The 20,851-nt window shown below is 33.7% G+C and overlaps 1 protein-coding gene across 3 annotated transcripts; it reads right to left on the bottom strand.

Annotated features, from left to right (window-relative positions):
- Window positions 1-392: 392 nt before the first annotated feature.
- On the bottom strand, window positions 393-17,275 carry LOC127790065 (probable alpha-mannosidase At5g13980). Of its 3 annotated transcripts, XM_052319339.1 has the most exons (30): window positions 16,841-17,274; window positions 16,676-16,759; window positions 16,055-16,143; window positions 15,657-15,831; window positions 15,326-15,445; window positions 14,692-14,781; window positions 14,539-14,610; window positions 12,483-12,596; window positions 11,977-12,077; window positions 11,796-11,889; window positions 11,522-11,689; window positions 11,343-11,432; window positions 10,555-10,620; window positions 10,367-10,423; window positions 8,525-8,744; window positions 8,269-8,405; window positions 7,915-7,989; window positions 7,682-7,735; window positions 7,513-7,584; window positions 7,009-7,056; window positions 6,760-6,879; window positions 6,521-6,586; window positions 5,065-5,177; window positions 4,841-4,925; window positions 2,203-2,313; window positions 2,023-2,118; window positions 1,847-1,894; window positions 1,038-1,106; window positions 739-954; window positions 393-657 (listed from the first exon to the last, which is right to left on the bottom strand). In XM_052319339.1, exons 1-29 carry the CDS (start codon window positions 17,033-17,035, stop codon window positions 748-750), a joined length of 3,036 nt encoding a protein of 1,011 aa, XP_052175299.1. In that variant the 5' UTR covers window positions 17,036-17,274; the 3' UTR covers window positions 393-657; window positions 739-747. The 3 variants fall into 3 exon arrangements, with proteins under 3 accessions (XP_052175299.1, XP_052175300.1, XP_052175301.1); XM_052319340.1 differs by lacking the exon at window positions 14,539-14,610 and having other exon boundaries at window positions 16,841-17,275; XM_052319341.1 differs by lacking the exons at window positions 16,055-16,143; window positions 16,676-16,759; window positions 16,841-17,274 and having other exon boundaries at window positions 15,326-15,398; window positions 15,657-15,708.
- Window positions 17,276-20,851: the final 3,576 nt, after the last annotated feature.

Below are 20,851 nucleotides of genomic sequence, written 5' to 3'. Positions count from 1 at the left end.
AGAGTAAAGCAGACATGACTTTTGGTGTTTATTTGACAATAGATATTGAGAATAGAAGTTATCTATTTCTCTTAAATCCCAACGTTGTGAAGCCAAATTTAACATAACTCTAAATTATTCATTTCCCTTTATTTCCTCCCTCATCAGTTATGATCCTTGAAAAGCTAGTAGTCTCATTCATTGAAAAGGCTCCTACTTCTGATTTATCAATTCCATTAATAAATCAACACTGGTAGTCCAGATTTGTAATTGTAGGTGAACTCCATATACATGCTTTTTTTGCCCAAAGTATTCTTGTGCTTGTGCAACAGTAAGAGCCAATGCGTTAAACTACGTGCAGAGATGATCTTTCCAAGAAGACAGTACCTTAAATACTTGCATGAAACCAATACTAGCAAGCAACTAACAGCTAGAAAATCTAAAGTTACTTCATTGCATTAAGCATTATTCCCTTGTGCCCTCTGATTATTGAGATAAGTTAGGTAAGAGGGTTTTACAAGTTTGGCATAGGGTAATTGGCATATATATAGAAACTGGTGTAGTTTGAGCTGCAGACGTTGCTTCAATGAACAAAGAAGCTCTTTGTCATTTGGTGCTGGAAGTAGTGTCTTGAACTAAGAATGGCCATTTTAAGCAACCCTTTCTCAAGCACCTATCCTGAACAATAAAAAGTAAATCCAATTTCAACCAATCCTTTCCATAGTCTGCAATGAAGCTGTTCTTGCAGAAGTTTCTTACCTTACAGTATTAGTCTGGAAGTTGAGTTTCAATGATGAAGGTACGAATTTCCATTGGGGCAAGTTCCACCACTTGCTTTATAGGATCAACAGGACCTCCTCTCAACACTTTGGGCTCTTCATTCTGAGAGCCTTCTACTTTCCAAACCAATCTTTTCCTTATCATCTCTCCTCTTTCTTGATTAGCCGATAAGCTCATTTCTGTAATTTTGTTTATCTATGACACAAATATTGTTATGATTGCATTGTATCAATGGAGGACTAAATGGAACTAGTGCCTTGCCATGAGTTTAAGCTTACCTTTTTGTTTGGAAACAACCTTTTCAAATCCACGCTTGACATAACTGAAAGATCCTTGTCCTCTCCAATCTAGAATTAGACAAATAACAACAGTTAGTTTAGAGTACAATCTCTAATTGGAAGATTGAAAGTTGCATTTCATATGATTTTTCAGAGTTAGGTTGCAGATGATGAGCAGAGCCTTGGAGGTTCTATATCTGGTGAACATTGACATACCAAAGCCGGACAGATTTCATGCAGACCATATATTTATCCACAACCGCAAAAATTGTTCATCTAGCTTTGTTGGTTTCAACATCGCAACAACAAGGAATTGATCAACATTTATAGCCAAATTCTTACTAACCAAACCAACTTTGCAATAAAACGGCAAGCTTAATGAAACAAGCAAAATATTTCTAATCACATTATAGAGTCATTTTAATAACATTGTTATTGTGCCAGTTGGCACTAAACTAGGAAGACTGCAGAAAAAAATCATTATATGAATATATAAATTAGTAACTGAAAACCTGAGTGGAGAAATGAGACGAACAAGAAACCTATTGTTCCTAAAATTTATGAAATATCACTAAGAATGCTGACAAGTGGTCATCAATATTGAAATTTCAAGTGAGATCATAAAACACATAAATAATAGTAGGTAAGTTTGAAATTGATAATGTCTCAAGGAAGAGTAACACTTATTTGGAAAAGATAGCTGTACTTCCTAACCAGACCTTAATCTTAAGGGCAAGATCGAAAACTAGTGTTGAAAATGGCGACAACCTTTTTTTAAAAAAATAATCATATGAAAGAAATCGAAAGACCTCGTATAAGTGTGCCAACCGAAGGAGAACTTTTCCATCTTCAAGCTCCTGTAGTATTCAGAGAACAGGTATAAAAGGCAAAAGCACCCCAAGAAGTGTCAATATTAACTGATAGGGTAATGTGGAGAAATTTGTAAAAGAAATCAAAGTTGCCATTTAAGAGCACAGGAAATTACCTGGAGGGTTATCATTGCAACATTATCAGGTAGACTATAGGAGGGGTCTATCCCTGAAAAGATAGGTACTTTGAAGTTTGTCCATCTGTCTCCATCCTGCAAAAATATGAAAATATCATGTATTACTGTTAAGGAATTTTCCTCATCAGCAAAAACATCCCTTCCAGTTCTTTCTCTCACCTGTTCAGTGAAGGCCAACAGAAATGGAGAATATATCTCCTGACCAAATGACCGACGCCACTTTGCTCCTTCTCCCAGAGGATCAATTCTGAGATAGTACTTTCCTCGGACCTGTGAGAAGAATGTTTCTGAGGAAATCACTTATGGTTGATGCATTATATCCAAAAATCTATAAGGTTGTGTTTGTATAGAGAGATTTCAAATGATGTCATTTCAATTTGTACTTTAAAATGCTTGCATTTCACATTCCCCCATTTGAATCTTCTATATTTTGGATCCAAATCTAGGGTGGATTTGGACCCAAATCCAAATACATTCAACAAAAGTGTATCCAAATAATGTAATTAGAATTTTATTTTCAAAATGACAAATGATATAGCGAAATTACCCTTACCAAATGCGCCCTAAGAAAAATGGCAAAGTAAAAGCATTTCAAGACAATAAAAGGAAAGCTGGAAGCAGAGAACTAGCATGTGACTTAAATTCAAACAAGATTAGCAAAAGAAATGCCAACCTCCAAGCACATAAATGATTCCTTGATTCACTGCAATCCATGCTGACAGAAAAACTCAAGTAATGAAAAGAGAAGCATCTTACACAATCACATATAAAAGGAGATATTGAATTCTGTGGAAGATGGATGGCAAAGCATTACTTTTCTGAAGAATATATCCTAACAGTCAATATAGCACAAATACAAAAAGTTCAACTGACAGGAGAAACTGCAATAACAACAATATATCAAGCCTTAACCCCATTATATGTGGTTGGCTACATGAATTCTAACTTGCTAGTCATTTTTTTCTATGGCCCTTATCTTCTATAGTGCCTTATAACTTATATAATACTTACTATAACATTCACACTTCTTGATGTATATATAAATGGCTCTTCTATCACAATTGGGATTTAGTTTCTTCATATTTCTTTCCTATTTCTTCTTCCTTTTTTTCATCAACAGGTTGTATACAAGCTAGCATACTTTGTTGGGATTTTCAGCGAGAAATCCTAATTAGTCTTAAAGATTAGATTTCCCAATAAGTTCCTTTCCTATTCCTAATTGGTTTCCTGTTTAGTTTGTGATTCTATTTCCTAGTCAGTTTCCACTACTTGTTAGGCAAGAAAACCTTAGCCTAAGTGAACAAGAAAAACAATCTATAAATAGGATCCTTGGCTTGTTATTCAAGGTGTGCAAATTACTTGTGAGAGACCAGTGAGAGCTAGGAATTGGGTGTAATTGAGATTTGGGTTTAGAGAGAGAATATTGAGATTTGTAGTTGTAAACTTTACTACACAGTGATATTTTTTCTGTCATCCTGACGGCCATGATTTTTCCTTTTTAGGGTTTTCCACGTAAAAATCTCTTGTGTTTGAGTGTGATTGGATCTTTGTTTTTCATCTTATTTTTTCAATAAGTGGTATCAGAGATTTGGTTATCGATCGCCTAGTACGCAAAAGACATGTCAAGCATGATGAAGTTTGATTTTGAAAAGTTTGATAGGAAGATCAATTTTGGCTTGTGACAAATACAAGTCAAGGATATCTTGATTCAATATGGGTTACACAAGGTGTTGAAGAGCAAACCAACTCCTAAAGGCTCTGAAAAATCTGGTAAAGTGATATGTTGGAAGTGAAAACAATCCGATCATATGAAAAGAGATTGTCGCACTGATAGAGCAAGTCTGGCAAAGGGCTCCAAAGATTGTGACGCGGGAAGTTCATCTCTCAATTTTGTGGAAGATGAAGATGTCCTCTAAAGAGATGGATACATCCTCATGGCATGTCGCTAGAGTTGCCATGAAAAAGGATGTGACACTTCTAGCAGGTCCACAAGTTTGCACATGGGCATTGGCTTGGCGGTGATGCAAAGTGTGGTGGAAAGGATGTCAATGGCTAAAGAGCTCCCAAGGAAGCCAAGCATGGGGATTGCACCATAGTTTTTGAGCAAGGTACTTTTAGGAATTCTCGTTGAGGTGGTGGTTTGTTGGGATTTTCAATGAGAAATCCTAATTAGTCTTGAAGATTAGATTTCCTAATAAGTTCCTTTCCTATTCCTAATTGGTTTCCTGTTTAGTTTGTGATTCTATTTCCTAGTCAGTTTCCACTACTTGTTAGGCAAGGAAACCTTAGCCTTGGTGAACAAGGAAAACAATCTATAAATAGAATGCTTGGTTTGTTATTCAAGGTGTGCAAATTACTTGTGAGAGACTAGTGAGAGCTAGGAATTGGGTGTAATTGGGATTTGGGTATAGGGAGAGAATATTGAGATTTGTAGTTGTAAACTTTACTACAAAGTGATATTTTTTCTCTATCATCCTGACAGTCGTTATTTTTCCTTTTTAGGGTTTTCCACATAAAAATCTCTTGTGTTTGAATGTGATTGAATCTTTTTTTTTTCATCTTATTTTTTCAACATACTTCATGTTTTCTCTTTTGTTTTTCCGCCTACAAGTAAAATATTATATTTAGTGTTATTACAAGAGTCTTTAGTTCTTGTAGAATCCAAATATTTTTTAGAGTAACAGTTGCTGGAGAAAAAGATTTAACATAGCCAACAAACGATGTAATTATCTCATATAAAAATCAGTTGGGAACAAAAAGAAAAAGAATGAGAATATTGGTGATATATTATACTTACTGTTAAACCGATGCATTTATCAGAAACACAAACTGTTTCATTTAAGGCTTCTCCAACACCTCTTGAATCATCACGTAGCAATCTCCTACACGAAGGAAAATTTTATTACCTATCTTGGAAACATTGCATCAGGAGATATTAGTTATAATTACTTATGATTGAATGAGAACTTATAATTTAGAAAATTCTTGGAAGAAACAAGCAATTGAATGTGAAGAACAAACCTATGGAGCATTAATTCCAGTTGCCCATCCACAATGCTGGATCCACCCACAGATCTATCTACCAGGATTGACAGCTCTTTGCTTTCATCTTTTAAGTAAATTCCAAGATTTACCTGAAAGTTAAAACAATCTAGACTTTAATGTTTTAACTCCAAATAGTCTAATCAAACTAAAAAAAGAAACCCACGTAATCATTTGCTAATTAATGAAAGAATAAATTTTTTTAAACTACAAACCAAAATCCACCAACAATGTTTTCTGATCAAGACAAAAGGAAGACCTCGTTTCATTATTAACAGCTAACAAGTCTTTCAATTGAGACACCACACCAAGTCAAAGAAATAACTAAAACATTAAGAACTAATAACCATGGTGTGTAACCTTTCACAAAGCTTGAGTTAATCTATATAAATCAAATACTTAGGCTGTCATGGATATAAGTAAAGCAAAAAAAAAAAGACATGCTTACAATCTAAGATTCATCATGAAGAGCATCCATTGACATGCCGATGATCTTAAAAAAGAAGAATAAGCAAACAAGCTACCAGGTTAAAAGTATAAAAGAAGAGATGCACTTTGGTGGGCGGACCCTTAAATTGTTGAAAAGACATTTATAGGCAACTGGAAGCAGGAAGAGAGTGAAAAATAAGCAATCTTTATGTTAATTGTGACATATTCCTTCATTATTAAAGGAATTTTTTGAAGGAACTCTCACACTCCAGAAGAATAGATACCCAGAATATGACAATATTTGACTTTCTCTTAACTGTTATTCCCTCCTAGGAATTTCTTTCAAAGTTCTTCTGTTGTAGTCCTTCCAAAGGGACCATATTATGGCATAGGCCATTGTCTCACACAACTTCCACTTTTGAGGATTGGAGATTTGGAATGCCAATTTAAAGAAAAATACACACTTTTGTAAACCACACACAATACATTCAATAATCAACTGCTACCTATTCTACAGAGAAAGGCAATTTTAATAATCTTGTCCGGGATGACAGGCTCTCCATCCAAAAACATAATTTTCTTGATCTACAAAGCATATCAATTACTAAACAAGAGGCTTCATTTTTAGTAGTTTTATAATTAGAATGTCCCTTCTCATAGAAGGATTCAAAAATTTTAAATAAAAAGATATGTACATGCAGAACCAAAAGAGCTTCTTTAACCATATTTAACCATGATTCACTAGATGCAATAGATATGTCATTGTCACATAAAAGCAGGTCAACACGCTTCTCTTTGAACTTCTTAAATTCAATACTCACACAATCTGACAGTAACTGATGTAAATCACTTTCTTTCACAGAAAGTTGTCATCTTTTAAATGGTCAAAGAACCCAGGCATTAACCAAAAATTTGAACTTTCTCAACAAAATTTTCAACATGAAATAGCTTTAAATATAGCAAGAAAGTAAACAATCATAGAATTCTGCTTGCAGTATAAACATACAGGATAATAGTTTCCTGCAACAGGTTGGTTCACTTCAAGGTGCCAGTCAGCCCTGTAATCTCGAATCTGCAAAATAAAATTATCTCCTCCAGTTAACACATTGTTTGAGTTGACCTATTTCCAGTGACACAGAAGGATCATAAAGTTATTGAAGAAACATGCTTTCCTTGGTGTTGAGGGATGAATCTTGTTTGTCATGTTGATAACCTGACAGACATAAATATGAGCAATAAACTTACCCTCTCAATGAAATCACGTCCACTTGAATCTGTATAAAATGTCTTATTGCTTCTCATTGCTGTTGTGATTTGGGTTATAATTTCTTTTCCAATTCCATCGTCAACAGGGATTGGACCAACCTAAAAATTCAGAATGTCTTTGGTTGAAAGAACTTCAACATGAGATTTCTCTCTTCTGATATACATTTTTCTGGTCTAAAACCACAAAAAGTTCATGTAAAGTGAAACGAGGGAAAACAATTTACTCACAGTGAATTCAAATTCAGCATGCTCCTTTTCCTTGTACACTCTAGTGATCTGTTCACACAAGTAATTACATTATCTAGAGAATCAAGAATAGAATTGTAAGGCGACCAAGGTGCTCAGAAGTTCTACTTTTAGATCTATGTCATTTAGCGAGACTATAAATCTGTACTAGGTCCTGCTTATTCTTTCAGATCATATCCATATTTCCAAGTACCATCCCATTGGCCAAATATTTAAATGCTTAAGTGTTAATGTCATCTGATGTAAGAATCAGAACTGAAGTAATTTCACAACTTAAAATGAACAATCATCAGCATATTTCATTCTAGATGCTGATTCAGGGAAAAAGTTGGCAAAATAACGTCCAAGGAGTTGCTTAAGTCTCACTGAAAGATTGTTTGTTGCGACATATTCAAAATTCTATTAAATTGTTCCAAGTAATTTATGATTTGGATAAAAATAAAAATAAAAAAATGGAGAAGAAAATGGACCCAGCAGCATAATTACCTGATATATCCATGAATTAATCCTCTGATGAACTTCATCATATAGTGGTCCTCTCAACACTGTAAAGGGAATCTGAAGTTTGAAGTACAGCTCCTTAGCTGATTAATTCTATCATTAATGGTAGTATACATGAATTTTGAATTCTTTGAAAGATATTATATGCCTTCACCTCTGATTTGAGGGGATATGTACCATTTGGACGGAATACATATGCTCCAGATGCCTTCACACAGCAACAAAAAAGAAAACACAGTTCATTGGTGACATATTCATATACTAACATTAAATTGTGATATAGTATTGTAATATGATCCTATGAAGACATAGAAATGTAGAGGTGAGCAAGTTGAGGAAAGAACTATTGGGAAAAACATGGAACCCAAAAAAAAATGTTTTAATTACCTGAAAATACTCATGGTCCTGACTTCCATCATAAGAAGAATAATAGCTGTAAGATTGCTCTATAGATGCTTCAACCTGCAGTTTTAATCAAAACCAAGCTCAATGCAAATTAACAACTTCAACGGAGCAGAGCCAGGGCACACCGCTTGAGTGCTTAGGTGGGCATTAAAAAATACTGCTAATTCTGCATGCCACCTCAAATTTTCAAGAAATGGCAAGAAGTTTCATGGACAACAAAGAAGTAGCTAAATTTGGGGCGCCAGGCCCACCTCACCTATATATAGCCCAAAGTCCAATGTAAGAACTAAAGATTTTTAAATATTAAATGAAGAAAGGGGCCAGCAAATAACATACCTGGGATCTTCTATTAATATAATGCTTAAGTTGTCCATTTGCAGAATAAATAAGCTTCAAATTTCCAGACCCTACTTCTATAGTGTTACTTTGACTTGCTGTCAACTTGTAAGCTGTTTGGGTTGCTGAAGTGGGGGCTAAATTCATAAAATGGGACAAAGAAGAAGATAAAACTTCTGTCAGAATACAAGACAGTGAACTAAATGATTTTTTTTCTACTTTCTATAGAGTGAAAATTAGATATGAGATCATTAACCTCCCCGTTTAGCTGTTGAGATGACGTAAGTCCTGAAACCAAGAGGTGGAACTGATGCTGTAAATGAAAGCCAATACCTAGGTGTTGCACTTGGAGATTTACCAACATATGCAGTAGCATGGTGATTTCTTATGCCTAGAGAAGCATTATCAAGTGGAAGGAGCTGTGACTCAACTTCTGTACCACTTGAATCATGAACAGTGACATTCTCATTGATCACCTGTAACAAGTTTATGAACAGGATACCACAGAGCGAAAAAAGAATACCATTAAAATCTTTAGACTATCAAAAGGCAAAAAACAGATGGTTTTTTTCATAGAACTAGGCACATATCAACCATAAAGAACCATAGTACACAGCTTAACTTGTGAGTGTAGGATGTAAGTCAATATAAATATGCACATAGATTTAGACCATTAAATTGAAGATCCTATACATGATTTATTGTATTTATCGCCATGCTTGATAATTGTATTTTATTCAATGGGTTTGAGGGTGTTGTCTCACAATATAGATATTTTCTCACTGGTGACCAAGTGGGAGGATGTTTGAATTCTCATAATGTTGGTTTCCATTAATTTAATCTTATATTTTGCAAAAATTGGCAGGTCAAATATGCTTGTCCAGGCATGCATGAAATATCCACTTTTGCATAGTGATTCATTAATTTCTAGACCTCTACACCTCCATTTAATATGGACATGATTGGATGACAAAACTACTGGAGAATCTTACAGAAACTAATGATCAGATGGCCATAAATAGGTTGGGTCTCCTCTCTACTCTCTAATCATAATACAGCTGCTCCATTTGAGAACCATTTTTTGCATTAGGAAAACAAGGGAGAGAGCTTTTCCTCATTGTTGTAGGATTCATTGCATCATTAAATTGAAGAATCCTACCTGATTGTGCTGTACATAATGCCATGCTTGGTCATTTGAATTTCTTGTTTTAGGAATCCTACAAGAACAAGGGTTTCCACCTCTTCTCCCAATGTATAAGTGGCTGTCAATGAAAGAAGCTATACTAAGGTGACAGAGTCATGGAGGACCTAGCCCATTTGTAGCCATCCAACAAGCCCTCCTCATATGGGGTTCTGTTCAATTTCAAAATGGCACATACCTTGTCATCAAAAGATATCAATGTTAAATAGATATGCACAGCCCCAAAGATTAGTTTAACTCGGTAAAAATGGAACTTCCATGCATGTCTTGTCAACCAAATTTATCCTGCCTTTCTGTGCATATTTAAATTCAGATCTAGTAGGCTTAAGAAAAAAAAATAAAGGACATGATTTTTCTAGGAATCAAACTGGGCTGAACACCATTGTCTGTTTCTATCCATTTTCTTCAATCATATATAGCTTTCTTCCAGTCAGAAAAAAATATAAACAAGTATACAGCTTCCTGAATTTTGGAATAAGGGATCGAGCTGCCATAATAGAGTAAAAAAACCTCCACAATTTTCTTATGATTAAACTGGGAATAACAGGATTATTGATTTCATGTTATCCATTTATTCAATCATATAGCTTTACTCAGGATAAAAATACATAAAGAATGAACAATGCAGTCATCAAATGTGAAAAGGACACCATTGGTCTGCCACACTAAAACATATAAAACTCTTTCCCTTTCAATTGAAATTGTTTTGAGGGGACATGAATAGATCCATGTACTTACTTATCTTCCATAGACGAATTTTTTGCACTGAGTAGTAAATCAAATATAGCATATAATCAATATGAAAAAGACTAAAGCTTGTACCATGTGACCTGTACCATGGAATAATGCTACAGTTCAGATATGTATCAAGATTTGAAGCAAAGACAAAATACTCACAGGAATTCTTACAACATCTTCTCTTTTCCATCCGAGAGAATTGTAGACAACTACAACCTACATAAGTGAAGGCATTCAAAGTGTTCTATTGGAAGTGAATACTCTTTATCCATCCAGTTTAGAAGGAAAAGATATATATATATATATGTATGTATGTATAAACATATATATTGAGAAGTAGCTGTTACCAATTTTTTTCCAAAAGAGAGATCAATTTCTGCTGCAGGACAGTAACTTATGTTCAGAAGTGGACACTGGAACAACAAATGGAAATTAAGTAAATGGTCTTGTCTCAAATTTTCAACAAAGAAGACAAAATTAAAGGGGAAAGAGAAAAAAATGAAAAACAAAGATGAAAAAAATGCAACTGAAATGCAATACTTATATACGCTAACGTCAGAAATAGTGCATATGCTATATGGTACCATTTAGCCTTCATATTTGGGATAGAGTAGAAAACCTTATATCAATACATGCTCATGATATATTTAAAAATATCTACTAAGATAAAGGAGTTGCCAATTTAAATACATAAAAGAAGTGATATTCAAGCAAGGACTCAGTGGTAAAGCCTCTCAGATTGTATAAAATCACCTAGATAAGGTTTATGGATGGAGAAGGTTATGAATTTGGTAGCCATCCAGCCCGCAAAATAAAATCAAAATAGAGCAATTGAAAAAGAAAAGACTTCTAGCACTCCTCGAATAGTTGAGTAGAGGCATAGACATCTCTTATCAATAGAGAGTTACTTTCAAAGCTTCAGTTGTGATAGATATTTGGTGTGATTATGATCACCCCTTCCTTGTCATTGAAAAAGACAACAAAAAATAGCTAAGCAGACTTCGCCATCCATTGAGTGTGAACCCTTTTAAGTGAAGGTTGGATGAGGGTCTCCACCAAGAAAAGGGAACATAAATAGCTAAGGAGATTAATCTAAACATTAAACTAATGAAGCATGTAGGCCGTTATTGTTTGCCTGCAGAAACGTGGTCATTGGATTCTTGCATCCAGATTTTGACGCCGACTTCACCATACAAGCAAGTGAAGCTGCAACTAACTCCTCTGCCTGCAAAATAATTAGATCAACCATAGTCATAGGTTAAGAATAAAATTAGTATTAGAGGTAAAATCTGTAGCTTTGGAGCAAGTCTTTACCCCCTTGTAGCCTATTGCCAGCCTTTTTGCATAGTCATCAGCCACATGCTGCTTTTCTGTTCCAGTGAGTGCATCATGATGTTGAGTAATTGCCAAAGCATCAGCCAAACCATCAGTACTGGGCCCCATTTTACTCCTTCCTCTAAAATACTCCAATTGCCTTGCAGCCTATAGGTATTGGAAACATATGCATCAAAATTTGGAATTCTGTCAATGGTGAAAAAGACGAAACAAATTCATTATGACCAAAAAGTAAAAGACTTATGCACCTTACCAAATAGTAGCCACTCATTGTTCTCACATAGCCTTTTAAAGCAGGCCTACTTGTAAAATAACCTGTCCAGTAAGCATTTACACGGTCTGCATATCTGATAAAACACATATACCAATGTTCTAATCAAGTGGGTAATAATAGGGCCATGCATTTCCAATTTCAAATTGTAAAATTTACTCACGGGAGAAAGTCATTTGTCTTAAGAGGCCAAGCATCATTTTCTGCATATTTTGCATCAGTGTAGATTGAAGGGCTGGAGTACAGTGCATTGACACGCCCATCCTACAAGCATACAAAAATGAATGCCATGCTAAATTGGAAAGAATTCACATTTTATATAAGAAATTAAGAAAAAAAGGAACTAAATCATGTACAGATATGGTTTTGAGGAAAAGCATCCAAACTTACATAAGCAATATAGAAAGACGCAGGATGTTAGCCATAAAGCCCAATTTTGTTCACGTTTAGCTCTCCACTTATTACCACAATGCATGTGATCAATGTACAGAGAGCAAAAAATTTAACAATAGCATATGGCATGAGCCTGCTTTATCCATCTCTGCCTCAGTAACACTGAAATTTTTATGTTGGGCAAAGAATGGTAAAACAAACCCAAGGAAGACTAACAGCTGCCATTTGTTTGGAAAGATAACAAAATGCATGACAAAGGTCTTTGAAGAAACTAACTTGATTGACATAGTGAATTAGCTTGTCCATATTCCGGAACCATGTGTGAGCATATTGATACTTGAAATCTGTTCCCATGGTCCACATTATGTGATTGGTACGAGTAATGTTTGCCTGAAATAGAAAACATATAAAGGTTACCGCTAAGAAACAGAAAGTTAATACTTGATTCTTCAAAACAAATTTTCAAGGCAACCAAAGTACTAATAATGAAATAGGAAACTAACTTACATTTTCTACATGTTTTAGCACATCCTTAAAATTATCATTCATCAAGATCTTAATTTTTTGGGATGGTAAGGTTTTTGGCAGGTTTAGGGTAACACGTGAACTTGCCTAACTTTCATGCACAGTGATAAATGTCATTTATACACTTAGATAGGCCAATAAACTTAGCATTTATTCAATTAATAAGCATGATTTGTACTCAATTTGTGTCAATATTTGTCCGTGTAGGCACAGATCACTTGTTGAAGGCACTTGGAGCGAAAATGATGATGTTAGCGCATATTTGGAGCTAAACTCAGGATTGAAGGCATGGAACGTACAATCGAGGTTGATGTCAATGAAGCCATAAAGAGTCGAACGTAAAGTTGAAGAGTTGGAAAGTCAAAGAGAAGCGGCTCACGGTCTTATCACAACATGCATACTGTGGTAAGGCCGTGGTTGGAAAAATCCTCTGTGGCTCACGGTCTTTTATCGCTGCATGCATACCGTGGTAGGGCAGTGGTTGGAGGAGTATTCTATAGCTCACGGTCCTGTCACATAATGCATTATGTGGTAAGACTGTGGTGCGATTTACTTACTATGGCTCACAGTCTTACCGCGGGAAACATTTCATGGTAAGACCGCGGTAGGGCACAGAATTTTGCGAAAAGGCCATTTTGAGCCCGCTTCCTTTCAAAACGAATGAGAATTGACTCCTTCAAGGGGCACGGCTCTGAAAACCTAAAAAGGACTATTTATAGGCTAATTCTTGGAGGATTGGGGAAGTTTTTTGGCGAGAGATGAAGTGAAGCTTGAAGGAGGAAGAAGAAGACTTTTGGGGAACTCAAGTTTTGGTTTTATTTTTCTGTTCTTTCTTCTATCCTACATCATGACTTCTGTTTTTATGGTTCCTCCATTGATGGAAAGCATGTTGGGCTAAGTGTTTTATAGTTAGGGTGAAAGATGAAATCTCGTTCGTTGTTGGTTTAATTCAAAATTATTTGGTTTTTGTTGTATTGTTGTTTGGGTTGATTGTTTATTATACTCTTATTCCATTTTGATGCTTGGCCACCATTAAAGCGTGTTTGTGATTTATATTGCTTTCGAGAGATTTAATATGAATTAGCACATGGTAATAAACAACATAAGATCCGATAATAGGTAGAGATACCGTTATGCCTTGTAAAATCGTATGAGATGATCAATGAGGATGGATGCATGCTTATACATTCACAGGTTGATTAGAGATAATTAATCTCATATACCGACATAGAATCGAATGACCATCGAGAGAGGCTTTTGGTTGTCATAGGATCATTGATTTTCAACCTAACGCAAGAGTTAGAAAATCCGAGTAATGAAATATTAAATCATATAAAGAACGACGGTGGATTTATGAACCCTAGTGACTTCGATTTCTGAGTTCCAAAACCAAAAGAGTTGTTTTTGTGTTTTTCCAATTAGTGATTTACTTCTAGTTATTTAAATGCCAACTGTTAATAACATTATTAACTGTGTGTGTTTCGTTAAAGTTGAGAGTGGTTAAAGTAGAAATCATTAGCCAATCCTAGTGGGAACGATACTCTATTCATCACTGAATTACTTGTCACGATCCGTCCACTTGCTGGATAAAATAGGCGGACACACAGCTAGAAGAATAGCTGTCTAAATATGTTTACAATGAAATAAGATACTCTTACCAGAAGAGTTTTTCCATCAAGATACAAACGGCATCCTACGAAACTATCTTTTCTGTCTTCAGACTGCTTAAGAAACTACCTATACCAGCAGTAAGAGCGAGGCAAACAGGTTCTTTTATGTAGTGAGTTAAATAATGCACCCAGCTTACCTGTGATAAAGCAGCAGCTACGAAATCATTTACGCGGTCTTGGACATTGTAATCAAACAAGTCAATATCATCCTTTAAGGCATAAAAGAGACAAAAGTTAACATATGAACAGTGTCCAAATTCCTATTAAGATTCTTCTTCTTGGTCTTTTACCTGAACAATGGGGGAGTCACTGTCATCATTAACTTCGAAGTGGAAACCGTTTGGTGGATCATAATTCTCAGGGAATACACCGGTAAAAATCTACAGAAAATGTTATTTCATTTCCAAACAACAGCAAATTAAGAACCAAAAAATATAATTTCAAACTGAAATGAGAACAATGATTGCATCATCAATGGAAGTCTTTGCAAGATCTATTATAGTAGATCTGAAACAAGAGTAAAGAGGATGACACGATGGATGTGTAGTCATACAAGAAAAGACAAAATAAAAATGAAATTATATATAACAAGGTTGGAGTGGTGCCTATAGAAGATAAGATACAAGAACATGATTAATATGGTTTGGACATTTGAGAAGAAGACCAATAGACGTGCATGTGAGCCAATTGAACAAAATAAAGTTTGTTTGTAGCAAAAGAGGGAAAGAGATTAAAGATAACTTAATGAGAAGCCCTTAAGCATTGATATAATGGCTTTATACAGCTATGGCCATAGATAGGAATGGCTTGAGGTCTAGAATTTATGTAGCTGACTCCACCTAGTTGGATTAAGACTTGTGATTGTTGTTACTGTCTCTATTACAATAGTATGAACAAATATTTAATTCACCTTGAGCCCCTTACCTGTGCAGATGAACCAAGACTCTTAGAACCTCGCCATACAACCTCAAGGCTCTTTTCATCTTTCCTCTTAGCTCTGTCTTGGTAGTCAATTCGCGCAAAGAAAAGAGAGTCAAATCCAACCTAAATGAGAAGAAGGCTCAAGTTCAAAAAACAAAAGGTGTGTGTAGTACAAAGGGCCTGTATGGGGTCTTTCATCTTTTTGTTTCTTTTAGCTTGTTTCACTTTTCATTTTCTAGAAGATGATAATATTCTTCAACCTCATACATTGATGTGACAGAACCACAGAAGCCACAACAGATGCAAAAGTCCTAATAATACTGAATAGTTATACCTCTGCCCCCAGTAGGTAAGCCTGCACTGCAGAATGACCAAAGGGATCAATTTGCCAACCAATTCTTGGAGTCACATTGAACACCTCTTTGATAAACCGGTGGCCAAGTGTTGTCTGATCTATCATGTCAATATAATGTGCAGTTGCCTCATCATGCATGCACACACCTCCATTTCTGCAAAAAAGTATCAACTAGAAATAATCCACAACCTTTGTCAAACATTTTGAGCAATATGCTCCACAAAATCTGACAAAAACATATTTACTTCATTTTTCCATCTTCGAGAAATAAATTATAGAAGAGTTGAATTGCTAAAAGTAAAATCGGAGGCAATATGCTCCACATTATTATATTGAATGTTTTTGTGTTGATGGATAGGTACACTGCTAATATTTACATTAACTCCAGTTGACCCGAGCTAACAAGCTGCTTGACTATATTTTGGACCGCCTCACTCTGGTCCCTCCACCAACGCTGGAAAAATGCCTGCAATTGACCATAAGCTCCTTAAATCAAATCAACTTTCATTCTTTTTGGTGTATTTTATGTGTTATTGTTTGTCTATACACAGGGCACTGCTACTCTGCCATTCATTCTCACAAAAATATTCAATATAATAATGCGGCCGTGTTCTTTTCAAATGTAAGCTATATTGACAGATTATTATTTGAAAACTTTGTCACATCATTTTGTTCAAAAATTATATCCGACATATATTACATCAAAAGCTTAATCTGATTGAAAACATATTGAACAATTGTATATCAAGTTATCAAACACTTTACCCATTAACTCCATCTAAATCTTGAACATGGATTAGAGATAGAAAAACAGTAAACAATAAAATGAACCATTAAACAAAAATAACTAGCAAACAAACACAAATATCAGAACTTAAATTCGGAATTCTCGTATCCATGAGTTGACTGTCATAAAAGGTTAAGCAAAGGAGGCCAACAATATCTATCAAATTACCTAACAATATAAACAGAGAGGAAATAAACAGTCAGTCAGTCACCTGTTCGACATAAATGAACTTCCGATTTTTATCAGCCAAAAGTGCCGGAATCAGCGAATCCAATACATTTTGAACACACGCCCCCTGTTCCAATAGAAAACACATCGGCAAAAGCTGGAACACCAAGCAAAACTAAAAGCAGTACCTGAAGAGAGAGGAAATGACCTGAAGAGTGTTGTTGGAACCGACATAGTACTGATCAATCGTCTTCAACCACCCAACGTCGTCATGCGTGTGAGGAACCAGGTGAACGGTCAGCTTCCCCGGAACAATCCCTTGCGAAGTATTGTACACCATGTACTTCGACTCCACGCACAGAGAGCCGACGAAAACGATCAACAAACAAGCCGCGATCGCCATTGATAATGTCGAGATTGAGAAGCTCTAGCGCATCAAATACTTCTTTATACAAGCATTCAGATAGGAATGTGATCCCGTAGGTCTTCGATTCCTTCTTTGGCTTAGGCTGCGCGAAATTTTATCGTCGAACAGAGGCTGAGAAGTCGGAAGTCGCTGTGGAGCAAGCGGATAGGAAGAAAATGATTCTCCGTGGAAGTTAATGATTCTTCGAATTATAGCAGAGAGAAAGAGAGAGAGAGAGAGAGAGAGAGAGGAGACGACAAACGACAGCGACGTCGATTGTCCGAATGGAGACAGCTTGATCCGACTTCGCTAGCGGTTTCAAAAGTTCGTTTGACGGACGCGCCCCGCGTGCTTAGATATTTCCCATTAACTGCACAAAATCAAATAACATGGAAAAGAAAGTTTAAAATGTTATTTTCTCATTCAAATTTAAATATTATAATTAATAATTGATATAACATATGATATAAGATATTAATATAAAGTGTCACTATAAATGTTAAAATTCAAATAATATTTTCGTAACAAATTATGAATTATTTTTCATTTTTCAACTTTTTCATTTCTAATTTTTTGTTAATTTTTACAAATATTATAATATAATAATATATTTGTTTTAATATCAACCACATGTAACTAATAAAATTAATTTAAGTGTGAAAATAATGTATAATGATTGCGATTACTCCACCCACCAATAAAAGATTTTATACATTATTATCTTAATTTATGTGTATTAAAGAGACGGGCATGACATCAACAATAATTTTTATTAAAATATAATAATAACATCGATATCACATTTACATTTTAAATTTAAATAGTAATAGTTAGAAATTGGGCAAGAACAATTAACCAACAATAATATTCCTAAATTGATTCAAACACATACTCTTTATTTGAGAATTTATCGCTCAAATCCATTGACCTAATACTTCGAGATTAAAAGAGAGTAAAAGTTCAGTTTATCAAAACTATCTGAACTGAATTGACCAAATTTGTTGGTTCAGATTAATTTTTTTCTTACATTGATTCAATTTAGTTAATTTTTCTCAAAAATTTGGTTTTTGATTTTTTACTTAGAAGAACCAAACTAATTGAACAAATTAAACTTTAAAATGATATTTTGATGTTTATAAAATAATATCATTTTTTTATTTTATGTGTTTTCTATCAATTTTTTCAAATTTTTTGTGTTTATTTAGTTTAATCGATTTATTTCGATTTATATAATTTGAGTTTAATTTTTTTATTATTGATTAATTTAATTTTTCGAGTTAATCAGTCGATTTAATTTGACTCATTAGTTTAATTTAATTAATTAATGAATTTAAGTCACTTCAGTGGCACATCTTATTGAACCAACCGTTTATATACTCTCATCAGGGTTTTAAAATTTTATCTCTATATTTTTATTATTTATATTATTTATATCATAAATTTAAAGATAAAATAGAACTTTTCTGTTGCTCCATCCAACCTTAGGCACTCGCTTCTATATATATATTTTTTAAAGTTAGGAATTAATATTATTCTTAAAATATATATTTTCTTAATAAAAATAAAAAATGCACTATCAATTGGTGGGTGGGGGCCGGGGGGGAACAGAAAAATGAATGAGACATGTGGCCTATCGTTGTCTCGTATTGAATATCCATCTACCAACTGGAGAGAGAAAATTGGCGTACATCTCGCCATTATCCTCCCTTTATAATATTTAGTGTAAATTTCATAAATTATTATTGAAGTTTGTTTGAAAGTAATATTTATTTTTTATTTTTAAAGTAATATTATTTTTTGTTGAGCTTAAAGGATCAAATTAAATAATTATTTTATCTTTATATTTAAGATATTTTTTACTATTTCTTTGTCATTTCTTATATTTTCTTTTATCGTCTTTTTTTTTTATGATCGTTTTTACACGGCTTCCAATGTTCGTGCCATCAATTATATCAAGGGAGATAAATCGCATGTATAAGATTTCACCTCATTGCATAAGATAAGGATTGAATTCACGATCTATCGGACTGACATCGGCATATTATTACCCCGAACGATTGACTTATGCCCTAGGGACATATTTTTCTTTCTTACTTTGTTGTTAAATTATCAACACTCAAATAAAAGTTGCTTGTTACTTCTTGTCGACGATCAATCTTTCCCATTACTAGTCGTCGATTAAGGAAGAAACTCATTACTTATCACATATATCTATCTTTTTATACACACACACCATCGTCAATTGGCCTTTTATCTTTTTTTGTGTCGTGGACAATATCTCTTTGAGATAATGTTTGTTAACTAATATATAAATTGAAAAAGATAATATATAGAAAATATTTTAAATTTTTGTCATTTTCAATGTGTTTATTAAACTTATTTGGTGACATTTGAAAAATAAGTTATCTAACATTTTTAATGTGACTTTTTATCTAACATTTTCTAAATATATTTATCTCTCCTCCTTCCATATAAGCATATCTTAGATCTTACAGAAAAAAAAATAACGCGTATATTCTTTAATGCATTTTAAAAAATTTAACAAATAATTTGATAAAAATCTAAAAATATTTTTCAACTTTATCTTAACTATTTTATATTTTAATCTAAGAAAATATTTTACTATTATCTCAATATAATTTTATCTTAATCATTTCATAAACGCTATCTAAACTTAAGATAAGGGCGCGTTTGATAAGCCAAATTTTCAACTTTTGCCTTGTTTGATAGCATTTTTTTTCTGGGGAACTCATTTTCCCATTAAAGGTCACGTGAGGCTATTTTTCTTAAAACCATGGAAATCAAATTCTTAGGGGAGGAGGAGATGGGATTTTCCTAGCAATTGGCAATTGAGAAAGGCAGTGGATAGGGCAGCAATGGGGATGAGGGAGAAGGGCAGGTGGGTGAATAGGGTTTGTAAATTATTTTATATTTTAATAATTAATGAATATAAATATATAAAAAGGAAATATGTCAAAAATTACATATAAATTATTTTTTTGAAAAACAAAAAAAAATAATTTTGTAGTTTTATTTGTTTGAGAAAATAATTTAATTAATTTAAAATACGTTATTATTTTAATTTTTCTATACAATATTTAATATTTTTAATACATTTTTACCATTGAATTCCATGAAAAATGTGTTATTTTTCATGAAAAATAATGCCTATCAAACACGAAATATGTAATATCCCAAAATTTAAAAATAAATAATAATTATTCAAATCGGTGTTTGAGGACATTATTGAATATTTGGGAATTTAAGAAGAAGTATTTATTTATGTGGTTTTGAGGAAATTAAGGAATTAAAGGTAATTAATTAAATTATTTAGAACTAGTTAATAATTATTAATTATTGTATTTGTGGTGATTATTGAATATTTGTGGGTTAAAAAGAAATATTAATTTATTTGGATATTAGAAGATTTAAAGAGAAATAATAATTTATGATATTTTGAAGAAATAAATAATTAAATATCTTTTTTTTTAAATATTTGAGATTTTAAAAAATATTAAATATATTATATCTTCGTTGAGAATGTGTAAAGGAAATGAAAGATGCTCATGGGGTATAGTACGTAATTAATGAAATGTGTTACTTATTATATTATATATATATATATGTTAGATAAGTTGCTGAAATTTTCCAGCAACTAAGAGGTACCAAGCAGTGTCGTTTTAGGTGGAGTGGGCAACACTCTTGGCTGCCACATGGCAACCTCCCAGCCATCCACTCTTTGCTCATTTAAGCCACAACTCCATCCCTTAATTGAGAAGCAAATCGGGCGTTCCTGAAGCAACATAAATTGAA

The sequence above is a fragment of the Diospyros lotus genome, chromosome 14, assembly GCF_014633365.1.
Source record: "Diospyros lotus cultivar Yz01 chromosome 14, ASM1463336v1, whole genome shotgun sequence".
Lineage (NCBI taxonomy): Eukaryota > Viridiplantae > Streptophyta > Magnoliopsida > Ericales > Ebenaceae > Diospyros > Diospyros lotus.
This window is presented reverse-complemented; position numbering and strand designations above follow the sequence as displayed.

Bases quoted from the DNA above. Each gene is read 5' to 3' on its own strand.
- LOC127790065 (XM_052319339.1), bottom strand. From the start codon at position 17,035: ATGGCGATCGCGGCTTGTTTGTTGATCGTTTTCGTCGGCTCTCTGTGC. The intron at 15,832-16,054 runs GTAAATATTAGC...ACTTTTTTGCAG, and splicing joins TCGGGTCAACTGGAGTTAAT to AAATGGAGGTGTGTGCATGC. The intron at 8,745-10,366 runs GTGAGTATTTTG...AACTTGTTACAG, and splicing joins AAGATGTTGTAAGAATTCCT to GTGATCAATGAGAATGTCAC.